General features: G+C 36.9%; 1 protein-coding gene across 2 annotated transcripts in view; it reads right to left on the bottom strand.

The window, feature by feature from the left end:
- Window positions 1–14,988, bottom strand: part of GC (gamma-glutamyl carboxylase) — a 996,199-nt gene extending 981,211 nt beyond the window's left edge. Inside the window, exons 1-2 of one of the 2 annotated variants that reach the window (XM_072545537.1) lie at window positions 14,891–14,988; window positions 14,615–14,785 (exon numbers count right to left, since the gene is read on the bottom strand). In XM_072545537.1, the coding sequence (XP_072401638.1) occupies window positions 14,615–14,774 (160 nt within the window). In that variant the 5' untranslated portion in view covers window positions 14,775–14,785; window positions 14,891–14,988. Of the gene's footprint in view, window positions 1–14,614; window positions 14,867–14,890 lie in introns of those variants that run through there. The other variant, XM_072545538.1, reaches the window with a different exon arrangement.
- Between the last annotated feature and the right edge of the window lie 634 nt (window positions 14,989–15,622).

Genomic DNA, 15,622 nt, shown 5'->3' with positions numbered 1-15,622 from the left:
ACAGTTAGTAATGGTTTAACTGGCACTACTATAGATTTTGAACATAAAATTTTTGATAAATATTGACCTGATTGAACTTGACACCTGATATATAAACAACAACCGTAAGCTCTTTGGCTTGCATTTAACCTTGCATTGCTTGAAATTTAACCATACATTAAATATCTCTTCGGGAAGACTCTCATTCAATTCGAACCGTCCTTGCCATATCACTAATAATTTTTAAACTATTGCAATAGGACCGAGTAATCCTATATAATCAAAAATCTGCGAAATACACGACAATGTAACGCGTTTCGTTATAGCTTGGTAAGTTTTAAATACCGGCGAGGAATATTTTATCGAATCAGATTCATAGTCCAATAATATCCCTAATTTCTTTTTTTCCCTCCATTATTCATATTTAAAATACTTGATTCTAAGCTCGTATCTACTTGACCTTGTCCATAATTCTCTTTTGTTGCATAACCACTTTGTAAGTTGAAATCCTGCATTCGCTAGAATGGATGTTACTTGTGCCTGTAAAGCCCTTAATTCATGCTCGCTATCTGCTCCTTCTAGATAGACATCCATATAAAAAGACCTTTGCTTCACTCGCCTTTGGTTTACTTATTTCAGGTTCACTCGCTATTTAGATCATATTCTTTGTAGTTTACGTTGTTCAGGAGCTACGAGAACATTCGATACATCTTGAATATATCTGCAGTCATAACAAATTGATACTTTCGAAACCGGACAACTATCATAAACTCGGACATAAACACCGGACATAAAAATCATCTTGCAAGGCCGGTCCCACACATTGTACCTCATTATGAAACAGACCGAATTCCGATTTTATTAAAGAATCAGTTTTATTATTTTCGCGAACAACTACATGATGAGGCATAAAGTAAACTAATTGTTGCTCTCCTTCATCGACCGCACTCATATGCCCCGATTGTTGGTATTCTCGTATAAAGCTATCATATTCGCGTTTTAGTTCATGATTTTTAAAAGCCTATTCTCCTGTGAGAAATATCTTGCTAAAGCACCATTACATGAGTTACCTAGCTCTATTAAATTTTCCTTAAATGGAATCGAAACAATAGATCTATTTTCGACTGATCACTTTAATGTGTTTTTAAAATATCTTGCAATATTGCACTTCTTCTGAAAGGGATGTTTTTAAATTAGAATGAACATCCCATAATTTTAACAATTTTTGATTAATACCCAGCTTTTCGCTTAACTCGCTGGAGAAATTATTAGTATACTTTTCTACCTGGCTAGACTGTGAGCTTATTGCGTCGCCCAAAATCCATCCTTATCTTGTAGAACAACTTTGTTATCTTCTAATTGAATCCTGTCTAATTGTAATATTTCCCAGAGTACAGATGATCCCATTAACAGATCAATTTCTCTCGTTCGATTGTAAGTATGGTCAGCTAATTTAATATCCTTTGGTATCTTTAACATATTTTTATTAAACGAGGTCGTAGGTAATTAGTCGGTAATATTTTCTAACACTAAAGAGTCAATAACTGAATTCAAATCGCTTGTACAAGAAGATATATTTCACTTCTCTCGATTGTTTAACTTGGATATCGCTTGCCCTACTCCTATAATTTTAAAATTAACCGGCTTCATGTTAATGTTTATTTTTTCACAAAATCTTCGTGTTACAAAATTGCCTAGAAAGCTAGACAAATTTAAAAACCTTTTGTCGCCAAAGTAACCAATCACGACCCAGATTGTTACTTTGGCCGGCCAATCACAACGCTCGTTATTAACTGATTTGTCATTGGCCTCCCGGCGGAATATTGCTGAGAATTCTCAAACACAAAGTGTATAAAAGAGCAGCACATCTTCCGATCGGGATCTAGTCGTCTTACACTACTAGCCCCATTAGACCTTGTTGGCTTGGTGCCGCTACCACTACTACTTTGAGTATTATTATTAACCAAGTACCGAATTTTGTTCGAAAACGTCGATGCAGAAAAAAGACTTCATCAACAGTGAAGAATAAAAGAGGTACAAGAACCGGCATGTTAACTAAGAACGTTCCCTGTCAGATAGACACGACCATTGAAATAAGAAAAGACAGTGATCTTTACAACTATCTCTGATCGTGTCGGACTGATAAAGCGTTCCTTAGGGCCATTGACGGTAAAGAGCGAATAAAAGCCTGAATAACGCTTCGTCGCCAGAAACCTTTCACAAACAGTAACCGTCCTTACAGGATCGATAATATTGTTTGCGAAAGGTATTGACACAAAGCGAGAGCAGCAGTAGAAGAGTCAACACTGTCGGCAATCTTGTGCCTCTCGAGGAGAGTGAACATGGCCATACAGCAAGGTGAGAGATGCCGGCATCTCTGTGGAATTCAAGATATACACAGTGCCTAGAATACTAAACATATATTCAGATTCATGTAAGATAAAGTCATTGTAAGAAAGTCGAACTGTTAGAGTATTCTGGTTGCCGATGTCCCCTCGTCAAACACAGAGGTCCGGCAAACTTCTTGCAACGCAGAAGCCCGATTCACATTGAACTCCGCGAACACGAGGATGGACTCGAAAAACTTACGATCTTCCTCCAGAGCGGCGGTCGTAGAGCGCCTGGAAGCTCCAAATACCATGGTAACAGCATTAACCCTAGTGCAAACCAAACCCAGCGAAGCCCAGGACAAAAAGATGGACCTTCCACAAGCAAAATGGACCCCTGCATCAGTTCAATACTCTGGCGATGATACCGAAAACTCGCAAGAATTCGTAAACGAAATAATAGACCATGTGAGCAATGTGAACATCAATACCAAACATTGGATAGCCTATATCCTAGAAAAATCACTGATAAGAAAGGCAGCTCAATGAGTACAGAGCCAATTCACGACTGGTTTGAACTACGACACATTTTTAAACATGCTAATCGATCACTTCGCTAACACAACGAAGATATCGTCACTAATGTCCAAGCTTTACGGACATTATCAAAAATATCAGCCAATTGCAGAATTTATTTCAACCAAGATGGCTCTTTTTCGATGATTACTACCCCATATCGGCGAGGAAAGGTACAGGGCCATTACAAATCTGATTCGCCCAGAAATTAGAAAACATCTTCGTAACAATATGCCGAGAACCGAAGAAGATCTGAGACGAATTTGTGAAGAATTGCAGACGAACCATACACACAGAGGCAACTGAAAACTTCTGAGACTATAGATGATTGCAGAAATAGAAATCTAACTCAGAAACCGACCTCTAAACCCCGTCAACAGCCTAATAACCAGGAAAACGACGAGACTGGTACCCACTAAGCCTCTCTAGATGCGGTGCTCCAACTAAATCCAATCAATGCCAAGATGGTCTCAAATCTGCCACGAATCGATTCGAAAATCACTTTAAAGAAAGTCCAGGTCCTCATCAATACCGGTGCATCGATCAATTATATCAACTGATATATAAGTCCAACTTAGATATAAGTCAAATTATATATAAGTCCAGGAGATGCTTGCAGCAGGTGTCATTCGACCAAGATTTTGGGTTGATTATTGTAAAATCAACAAGATAACAGTTGACGAGGTCTCCGCCCTGCCACCAATCCACGATGCACTCAAACAGCTAGGAACAGCGAGAATATTTTCGACATTATACTTGAAGAGTGGTTTTTGGCATATATCACTACACAAAGATTCGATCCCGTTGACAGCATTCAGTCTACCCAACGGATCGTCTTATGAGTTCGTAGTTATGCCATCAGTCTTCGCTGGTTTTATAGTCGAATTCGTGAAGGTCTATATGGACAACATAATTATCTATTCCAATTTCTGGGAAGATCATCAGAAACATCTCCACCTCATCCTAGAGCGACTCAGAACCCATGGACTCTGGGTTTCGTTGAAGAAATGTCGATTTGCTACCAACACTTTAGCGTATTTGGGTCACAAAGTAACCGACACAGATACTCAACCCTTGGAAAAACATTGTGAGAAAATCCAAGGTTTTCAGCGACCCAAATCCGTCAAACAACTGAGAAGTTTTATTGGGACGGCAAACTGGCTCCGAGATTTTGTTCCAAACTTTGCAGTTATTATCATTCCTTTAAGTGATTTAACATCGAAGAAGAAATATTTCAAATGGACGCCAGAGGCTGAAACAGCTTTCAATACGTTGAAAACAGCCCTATCTGGAGATCTTCACCTAGAGCGACCAGACATGAACCAGCCATTTAGCCTGCAGGAGACACTGATGCCTCCGAATATGATATGGGGGCCGTCCTATTTCAAGGCTCGACCGAAGACCGGAATATAATTGCCTACGCTTCCACCAAACTTCGACCAGCCGAAAGAAAATACATAAATGAAAAAGAGTGCTTGACAGCTATATGGGCACTCAAGAAGTTTCCTCACTTCCTCCAGGAGAAAAAATTCACTGACATATTCACACTCCATCTTCTCACTGACAGTACAGCGCTGCTATGGTTAGATAAATACGAACCCGATAAAGCCAAACAGTCCAGATGGTCACTGCTACTGCAAGAATTTAATTTTGAATTAGTTCACATACCAGGAAAAGAAAACCAACTTCCTGGCCACCTCTCAAGAAATGCAGCAGAAAATGACCAATCTACAGAAGAAGACGAAGACAGTCAAATTGAACGCATCTCCTGGCCAACCCAGTCTCCGGTAGAAGACGAACCCGAGAACTTTCCGCTACTTTGTCTCCTAGACGACGACGAAGAGGGTGCAGAACATCCCATCCTCTACGACCTAAGAGATATGCCTCTGCAAGCCCGAATCGGACGAGATCACCAAGTCCACACCGGCATGCAGAGATCTATTCGACGATGGCATCGAATCACCGCCAGAGGCCCAAGGAACGAGATCGAGCAAAGCCTGATAGATGAATTCACGGTAGAAAACAACATAGCCAACTACACAGCCGGCCAAGATGCTCGAAAAATCATCGTACCCGAAACCTTACAGGTGTGAAATCTTGGAGTTTTATCATAACAGCGAGAAGCCAACCACCCCGGCCAAGAGGGGACTACAAAGGCCATCAAGGAAGTATACTACTGGCCAACCATTTCCAAAGATGTGACGATGTATGTATCATGCTAGATATGTGCTACTACGAAGGCCGCAGCCAGGCAGCCAAAAGCACCCATCATCCGCAAAGAGCCCGTCAACCCCTGGGAAAGAATATCTTTTGACGTTTTTGGACCGCATCCAGCCGCAAGAGGCACCAAGGACAAATACATACTGTTAGCTACCGACTGTCTCAGTAATTGGATGAAGTACAGATCTGCCGTAGCCGCTAAAAGCCGAGACATCATCCGGTTCCTGCAGGAAGAAATATGTAACCGATGAGGCAGACCGTCCACCATCATTACAGACAACGGAATCCAATTCAGGACAGACGCTTGGGAACGATTCCTCAAGAAACATAATATTCAGAGCGAACGAAGCACAATCTACCATCAACGAGCCAATCCAAAAGAAAGACGTGTCCAGGAGTTGAAGAAAGGTCTCCGTGTAAGAGTTTCATCCCCTAAGGACCCCAGATGGGAATCCTACCTCGCTTCGTACTTTTAGCCTCCGTACCCGCCAAACCGAAGCCACAGGCCAGACTCCGGCGGAACTGTTAGTAAGTTACCGACCAAGAAGATTTCAGGAAACTGAGCACCAGGTCAGTCGAGAAGAGACACGCCAGCAGCGTCAGAAATCTTTTCCCAGGGCAAGAAGATGTTCGACAGCCCAGAACATATTTACAAGGCGAACAAGTCTTGGTAAGGAACTATACCAAAGGGAACTTTGGCCCTACCTGGACGGGCCCCCACACCATCCTCAAAGCGGCAGGCGACCATACGTACGAAGTACGTAGAAATCAAGATGTCGACAGAATTATCCACGTAGACGACATCAGGCCAGCTCCGCCACGGGATGCTCCCGTATAACTCCTACGTAGGTGTTTAAACAGATTAAAATTTTTATATTTACAAACTTTCCTAAGTGTAAATCGTTAAAAAAACTTTTTCATATTTACAAACTTTTCTAAATGTAAACCATTTACCATTTCTCACATTTACAAACTTTTCTAAGTGAAAATAGTGTTTTGAATAATTTCATATTTACAAAGTTTTCCAAGTGTAAATTGGATAATAACATTTCTAACCGCGAAATTTTACAAGTGTTTAAACACCGTGCATTGACAGTTTTATATTTTCTATCTCCCAAAAAGACAATTTAATAATGAAAATTTACATTCTAAGTATTTTCTACAAACAATATTGGAAGATTGCGGAAGTCAATTATATTTAGTTATAATTTACAAGCAAATATACTTTTAGTTCACAACATATAAGTTTTTATAGCAACTTCTCAATAGAATTTGAAAAACATTTGGACTTAGAATATTTTTGAGGTTTGACCTAACCGGCGAAAAGATTGTTTTATACAAGTTTGCTATTGTTTATAAACTTTCGCCAACAGGTCAATATCTTTTATCACATTTTCTAATATTTCCTAAGAATTTAAATATAATAAACCTTTTCTCCTTGCAGGAATATTTTATAACATACATTTTAAGTAAAAATACATGTTATTATCGTTATAGTTTTGAAATAGAAAAGACATTGGTCTTAGAACTATTTTAAACGGTGTCGAACTCACCAAAGCATTCTTCGGGATCCGTGAAGGTCAAGAGCGAATAAAAGGCCCGACGGGGACTTGTAATTGCTTCTCCGATCAGGGTCGAGCTGCGATAACGCTTCGTCGCCAGAAACCTTATGCAAATAGTAACTATCAGAAATACTGTTTACGAAAGGTAGTGACATGAAGCGATAGGTAGTAGGAAGAGCACTACCAGCATTCTTGTGTCTCTCTCAAGGAGAGGGAACGCGGCTACACGAAGTGAGAAGGCCGGCATCTCTGTGGAACTCGAGGCATACACCCCGCAACAGAATACTAACATATACATTTAAGTCTTTGTAAGAAATTAAGAAAACTCAAACTGTTAAAGTATTCTGATTGCCGGTGTGCCCTCACCCACCACAGAGGCCCGGCGAAGCTTCTCGCACGTAGAGGCCGAGGCGATCGCAGACATAAAGCTAAAGCAAATAGGAAATACTTGAGGGTAGGCTCCTGGAACCTAGGAGGCATAAGGACCAGCCAAAATATTCTGGACGATCTGGTCAATAGATATGAAATGGATGTCGTGGTAATACAGGAAACAAAACTCACGAACAACATCAATATCAAGTTTCCGGGCTACGACATATACAGAAACGATAACACAGAAAAGAGATAAAAGTTTTGATAAGGGAAAAGAACAGAGCAAAGCAGACAGCAAGAAGGAAAAGGAACCTGGCGGATAAAAATAGAGCAAATAGGTTAAACAGAGAAGTCAAAACAGCACTACAACAACAACGTAGTAAAAGGTGGGAAAACCACATAAGAGATATGGAGGAACAAGGACCAAATATGCAAAATATTTGGAGGCTTCAGAGAATACTGAGAAACGACAAAAAGCCAATCCCTCCATTACATGGAGAAAACGGAATAGTTTACACTACTGTGTAAAAAGCAGAGCTAATGAGGAGTACTCTCGAGATAGAGTGTACATTAAATTACCACCCAGACGAGGACATCAACTTCATAGAAAAAGTCAAAAGACAAAGGGAAAGGCCCGAAAATTCAAATGAAATCATCCCTCCTACATCACCGGAGGAGTTAAACGAGCTAATTTAAAACAACTTGAAAAAGGCACCTGGTCCAGATCAAATAACGAACAGGGCTCTAAAATACTTACCAGCGAGAGCCGTAGTATATTTAACAAATATAATTAATGCGATGCTAAGATTCAAGAAATTCCCAAACAGATGGAAAGAGGCCCATGTCATAGTGTTACCAAAGCCCGGGAAAGGCAGCACATTTCCGCAAAACTACAGACCAATAAGCTTGCTACCTGCAATCAGCAAGATTGTAGAGAGTAATACTCAGCAGACTCCAAGCTGAAACAGACAGATTAGACATAACGCCCGAAGCCCAATTCGGATTCATATCAGAACACTCCTGTGAGCTACAAGTACTCAGATTAACAGAGTACATACCAGCTGGATTTAATGATAAATAATATACAGAAGCTGCCTTGATAGATGTAAGCAAAGCTTTCGACAGAGTCTGGCATAAAGGACTGATCTACAAAATAAGAAGATACGGTTACAGCGGGGCAATGACAAGACATCTCTTCGTTCTTGAGCAATCGTAGTTTCAGAGTTCGGATAGGACAAGTTCTATCCGAACTCGGGAACCCGAAGGCTGGAGTGTCCCCTGGAGAGCAGTACTGTCATCTCTACTGTACACAATATATACAGCAGCCATACCTAGAACACCAGGTACATTACTAAGACTCTATGCCGACGACACAGCGATAGCGGCCAAACACAAAAACGTAGACATAGCGGTAAACAACTCACAAACAGCGTTAGATGACATAGAAAAATGGAGCTTAAAATGCAAAATCGCTATAAACTCCGAAAAGACACAGGCGGTACTTTTCAAAAAGAGGCACCAACAACCAGAAGAATAAGTGACTGTGCAAAACAATCCCATCGGTGAGTGGAAAAGCGAAGCGAAATACCTCGTAGTAATCATGGACAAAGGCTTAACGTTTAGTAAATACGTAGACGGTACAGTACAAAAAGCCAAAATGGCAAAAGCATGAATAAGAGGCCTAGCAGGAAGAAAAAGCAAACTTAGAATGAAAACTAAAATAAGATTAATAAATAGTATAATTCTTCCTATACTAACATATGTATCTCTCGCATGGAGACATATATGTAACACAACAAAAAAGAAATTACAAGCGACACATAACAGCAGGCTAAGAGAAGCAGTTAACGTACCGAAATACATTGCAGAAAGAGTCCTCTTCAGAGAATTGCAACAAATTGGAGTGACTGAGTGACAGAGAGAAAACACTACAAAAAACAACAATAACAACACAAAAAGAAGATAGTTTGTAGCTCAAAAAACTCGTGGACAATCGCAACGTACAGCGTGGGCCCAGTTGCCTTAAGTGGACAAACTCTATATTGTCATATATTTGCATATATTTTTCAATATTATAGTATAGACATTGTACTAATTATGACTTTTTTGTTTCAGGCAACCTACAAAAAAAAACAAAAAAATACACAAAAAACGGCCTGGGCCACCAAAACAATTAAAAAACACTAACAAAAACCGGCGCAAGTCCCCTTGAGCACCAAGTCTCCGAACTGAGCCTAGCTCAGAGCGGAGACTTGAGACCCAAGTAAGCAAATTTTAGTTCACGGATAAGCCACATTAAGATAACAGGATCATAGTGACAATGCGCTGCCCTGAGTTTGATTTCGGTTAGGAAACCATGTTGGAGTTCTATTACCCAAGACTCCCACATTAAGAGCATTTGGCCGATAGTTGTGCACCTATCGCGCATCAGAGTGCTATAGGGGTGAAAGGGATGATCTGGAGCATTAAAGCGCGGTGGAGTGACTCCTGTTTTTACTCGAGTTAATACACCTCGCACCAATGAATTGTTACACCCGAACGTAATTCTTAGGGGTGAACATGTCTCACAAGCTGGGTTTAATTAAATTGGTTGCTTGCTTGATCGAGATCTAGTCGTCTTACACTACTAGCCCCGCTAGACCTTGTTGTACCGAAGTACCGAGTTTTCGTCGAATACGTCGAAGCAAAAAAAAGACTTCATCAACAGTGAAGAATAAAAGAGGTACAAGAACCGGCATGTTGACTAAGAACGTTCCCTGTCAGATAGACACGACCATTGAAATAGGAAAAGACTTTAAAACTATTTCTGATCGTGTCTCACTGACAAAGCGTTCCTTAGGGCCATTGACGGTAAAGAGCGAATAAAAGCCTGAATTGGGCTTGGAATTGCTCTGCCACTCAGTGGCCGGGCTGCGATAACGCTTCCTCGCCAGAAACCTTACACAAATAGTAACCGTCCTTACAGGATTGATAATATTGTTTGCGAAAGGTCGGGACACGAAAGGTAGTAAAGATAGCCGTGATGATCGCCAACATCCGGAACGGATAGGCACTTTAAGAAGAAGAAGAAGTGACACGAAGGCACTACCTGTAAATAATTAAATCAATAATCTGTTCCACATGTTTACATTTTCACCTAATACTTGTAATGCTCGCAAATTTTTTTTAAAACTATTATAAAACGATCTCAAACTTGCATGGCTTTCTTTTTAATAACAAGATATTCACATAATTCTTGTATGTGACTATGGATTAATATACTCGTTTGATCGTACCTTTCCTTTAACAAATCCCATGCTATTTTATACTTATTCTCGAAAACTGAAATTGATTCTATAAGACCTAAAGCTTCATCAATCAAACACGACCGTAAATAATAAAATTTTTAAATATTGGAAACTGTACTGCGTGAACTGCCACTGAATTTTGGCAATTTTATCGCGGGCAAATCGACAGCTCTCGGACGATTTTGTTAAAATGGAGAATTAAATATATTATAACCAGAATGCCTTCACGATTACTACTATAAAATTTATCAAGTTTTGATTTCATATTACTTATTAGTGTAGAATACAGTTTTTCGATGCATTTCCTTTCCTCCTCATGCTCTTGTGAGCCAGATTCCGACGTAAATTTAATTCTATTGCTTCTTGCTTTAAATTAAATTCTGCATATAAACCATCCACTTTGTCTAATATAACTTCCAATTCTTTGGCTGTTCTATCGTCTAAATGTGACAGCATGCTCTGGAAAAACTTACTTTGCCTGGATAATTGATCTGTTAATATTCCCCTTTCACTGATTAATTTGCTTATTTCGGCATTCATCTTAGTACTAGTTCAACCCAAATAAAAACTCAATTCTAAATTTATAATATAATATAAGGTAACGGTAAATACAATGGAAAAAACTAGGGAAATACTCACCCTTATAGGTTAATTTATATGTTTCTTATCGCTTGCATCGGTTTTTGTCACTATCCGTCTCGATCAGGACCAAAATGTTACGGTAAATGGCTTGGTTGGGTAATCGCTTGTATAAAAAACTAATACACTTGATATCTTTTTATGTTTACACTTAAAAACGCAATAAAACAAACAAATCTACATCTACATTGTTAAAATTATCATCGCCATCTTTTTTTGTCTCTGTAGCTACGCGTCTGCTTTCAGCGCTGTCCGTTTAGCCATGGGAAATGGGTGTAAACAACTACACCCGCTCCAACAGCAAAATTTCTTTAACATCAAAATATACCTTGCTTCGATTAAAATTATCTAATTAGCGTCTTTTATAATCATAGAATATAGAAGTTTTGGTTCTCGTCTTATGTTGGAGCAAAAGAACACCCACAACACCATATTTACCGTTGCAGTTATTTAACATAAACGCATAGAAATTCTATCGCGTACAATCAATAAAAAAATCTTTTGGATAATACATTTACTAATAAATATACGTTCTAAAATAGATCTAATTCACATAAACCTTTCTATGGGAGAATTCGATTTTATCTAAGATATTTAAACCTAGAATTTTTAGATACTTATATACCAAATAAATTTTGACCATCCTCCATTTTGAACAACCAACAAATCTGGTAATTTTTAGTAATAACCCTAATTCAATGTTTCTTCCTTAATGTTTCAGCATTTCCTTTCTTGTAATACCTACTCAAAGCTTTTGCACACGTCATCAGAAATAAAATACCAATATTCTTGATCCTAACCTATTCCTTGGTGTTTTACAAACTTTAAATCATGTGTATTCTAAAAGCCGCTTAGAGAAAATAGAAAATCTGTAGTAAAACAGGCTTATGAAAATTACGTATACATTACCTTCATATGGATCCCGTCTCATGTAGACTATTTTTAACTGATAAAACATCATAGCAACGCCACGTTTCCTACTGACAAAACTCCTTCTTGTCCGTGATTTCTCAGCGACAAAATTATGATAGATCCGTCACGAAAGTGTCTGGTAATTCTATTGTTGTCAGTTTTACAAACGGCATTGAGGCGTAATCAATTTTGGACAGATATAATGAATACAGACGAAAAATCAAGATTTGGATGCCAGTGTTTCTGAACAGGAGTTAATTAAATTAACGGGTCACTCAAATGTAAGCTCTTTAAAACCATAACTGCAACTGGATTCCAGTCACTACCAGAAGTTGACCGAAAATCTCAGAACAACAAATGAAGATGGATCTTCGAGTTCCCAAATGCTACAGGTCAATAATACACAAAATCATGCTTTGGTAGAAAAGAATGGGCAAACTACTATAGCTTATAATAATTGTACATTTATTATCGGTAACAAATAAATAAAGATTATATTTCGTTAATGTGGTGCATTAATTGTCTCGTTAAATAGTCTTGTCGAATATCATTCGAGAGAAAACCATTTAGCGGCAAAATTGTCTTCTGGTTTTATGCAAGTTTGTTGCCTTTTGGCAATTTTCGCTTATAAAAGTTTGACAAAATCACTCGACTGACGTCTCGTGATTTAACTGTCAAAATTTAATTCGCGAAAATTGCCAGGCAACAAATTTTCATACCAGTCGAAAGTATTGCCGGCAAAATTTTCTCTCTTATGGTATTATATACGAAAACGAAATATGTAGATCAGTGCGCTCGAAACATAGATATACGCGTGTGTCGAAATCTCGCTGGTAATATAAAATCGTACATTAGAATTTTAATTACGTGTAATTGGAATCAAGAGTATAATTATTTACAGACGCCAATTTATCTTAACATATTACAGTTGCTGGTAATACACCTTAAAAAATATCGATGTCGATATCTTAAAAATGCCTAGATGTAGAAACCGCCAAATTGCCTTAGTATTACAAAATGAATACTTTTGTAACACTTAAAACAGATGACCGGAGTCTGACGTTTTAAAAAATAATTAGCTATAAAGTGTTTTGATGTGTTCAAATGTGATTTTTAACATGTGTTGATAAGTGTGAATTATGTTTGCGCTTTCCTAACAATGTCGAGTAGATCGAAAAAAAAAATTTAAATGGGCGCTGTTCTCACACACAGAATATCTCTCAAAATATCTCACACTACAGAAGTGAACATGGACTATTTCGACGTTACCTTTCTATCGACCTTTCAGCTGAAAGGTTGTATGATGAGTGTCAGGAGAAAACACCATTCATCCAATTAACTAGCTGATAACTGATATCTAGGTACTATAAATTGGGCTATTAGAAGTATGAATAATGTGAAACATTCAAGCCGCATAAACACTTCAAAGAAAATCTGACTGTGAAGTTTGCTCAAAATGGAAAATCCATAAAAAAATATAAACTTAATATAAAGATTTGATTGTAACTGTAGACTTGTAGAATGTTATTATATTGCCAATGTGCGAAATATTTAAATGTTTCATTTTCACGCAACGTCTTGTAGCTTACAATAAAAGCTGTGTGCCATCAGGATCTAATTCTAAAGAAAAACTAAAGACTGTGATTTGGGATGAAGACTTGCGTGGTAGGAGAAAAGAAGATATTATGATAATATAAAGGTATATCAAAAGAAGTGTTTTTGCAAAGTACCTCCAAAGTCAAACAAATCGACAAATTAACAATTGTAGCGAGCAACACATAAACCGGGCTTATTTCAGATTCTGGGTTTTATAGTTAACAGCTCACTCATTGAGCCATCCCAAATTCAAGTGAACTATTTCGAACCAAGGCATTCATTTATGTCTTACATGAAATTGTACAGACATGTGTCAAAAGATATATATTATCTACTTTATATATAATACTTCATAAGATAGCAATACCTACCGCAGATCCTATTATGCAACCTAGAGGAATTTTATCCAACGTCGAGATAGCATTATTAAGTTAATTCTAAATAATCATTATGCACAAGGAGAAAGTAATAAAATAGTTCCTGGAAATAGACTAGTTGTGGTCAATCATCTCGCTGGTACCTAAATTATAAATCGGATAATGTGAAGATAGCTGACATGTATTAATTTTAGTTATTTTAATACTGTAATACACAGAAACGGTTTTCATTTACGCTAAACCGCATACCGCCAATAGGTTTATGTTTAATAACTTTTTAGCGGTTTTTTTATATAAAACTTTGTTGATAAATATAAGTTATAATGTCCTTAATAAACTGAAGCATATATGTATACAAAAAATTGTCCAAACACTGCTAAAGGATTAAAATTTTAGCATTAGATTTTGAAATCGATTTTGCCACCATTTTGTCAAGTGTTGGTTACCGCTTTTTAGCTTAGCAAGGTAGTATATGATTATGTTAGAATTATAGATCTATAAAATTTAATTTCTTCGAATTGTATGTCTACACTGTATTACTGCTAATCACCTCATAGTGGATGCGGTATATTTTTCAATAAAAAAAATTGCTTTATGCAAACACCATAAAGACAGCCAATATTAATAAAGGAATATACGTAACTTTATAAAATGAATTAAATAAAACTCATGATTAAATAGTAATCTAAAATAATATTAAAAACCAGTGAAAAACGTATTGAACTATGAATCGGCACTGGCGTGATATAAAAAATTCTACTACTTACCAAATAAAAATCGTATGATTCCCAAACTGGACGGATCAGCTGGTTGGTACATGTAGATAACTATATCTTTGTATTGCAAATTTTTAATCCCTATCCAGCATTGTTTAAGTTTTAACTTCGGACCTGGTGAATAATTTGATGTGTTGAGTTTTACTTGCATTTTCAAAGTACCTGAATGATATCACAAAATCGTATTAATCGCGAACATTAAAGATCTTATCATTAAAAACATTTAAGAATATATATTTTAATATAAGAATGCTTGATTATCCTGACCTTTGACATTGAAGATTTACTCTAGTTTAGGTTTTAGTCCAGTCAATTGACTATCAATCCTATAAATCACTTTACCATTCTAAAAATACATATTTATATACATAACCCAAACAAAACCATATTATAAATCATTAAATATTATCAGAATATTACGAAACCTATTACTATAATTAGAACTTTTCTAATTTTATATATTTGGTCTATATATATATATATATATATATATATATATATATATATATATATATATATATATATATATATATATATATATATATATATATAGACCTATATATAGTGTATACTGACAAATAATTTAGTATGGTTATTGTTTTCTAATAACCTAATAGTTTTAGATAGAAATAAATGAAATACGCTAGCCTTTTTTATGAAAGATATAAAAACTAGTGTTAAAAAGGCCTAAAGTATGATTGTCGAAATTAACGGTTTTTTCTTATAGGGTGTCATTTAGTACATAAATAGGTTATTTATTTTTTAATTTATCTCTAATTTTTATATCGTGGATTTCGTGGATAAGATGCTGTCTCACGGTATTCTTAATTTTTAATATAATGTTAAGACAGTTCCGTGAGATTTATTTCATATAGAAAAAACCCTTGATGAAAAAAACTAAGTAATGAAGAAGTCTAGAACTTTCGAGAATTCATCGAAAATTCATGAAATGTCTAGTGAAGTGTAGAACGACAGAAAATATATATTTAACAGATGTTG

This window comes from Diabrotica undecimpunctata, chromosome 1, assembly GCF_040954645.1.
Source record: "Diabrotica undecimpunctata isolate CICGRU chromosome 1, icDiaUnde3, whole genome shotgun sequence".
Classification (NCBI taxonomy): Eukaryota; Metazoa; Arthropoda; class Insecta; order Coleoptera; family Chrysomelidae; genus Diabrotica; species Diabrotica undecimpunctata.
Note: the sequence above shows the minus strand (reverse complement) of the source record. Positions and strands in the feature narration are given on the sequence as shown.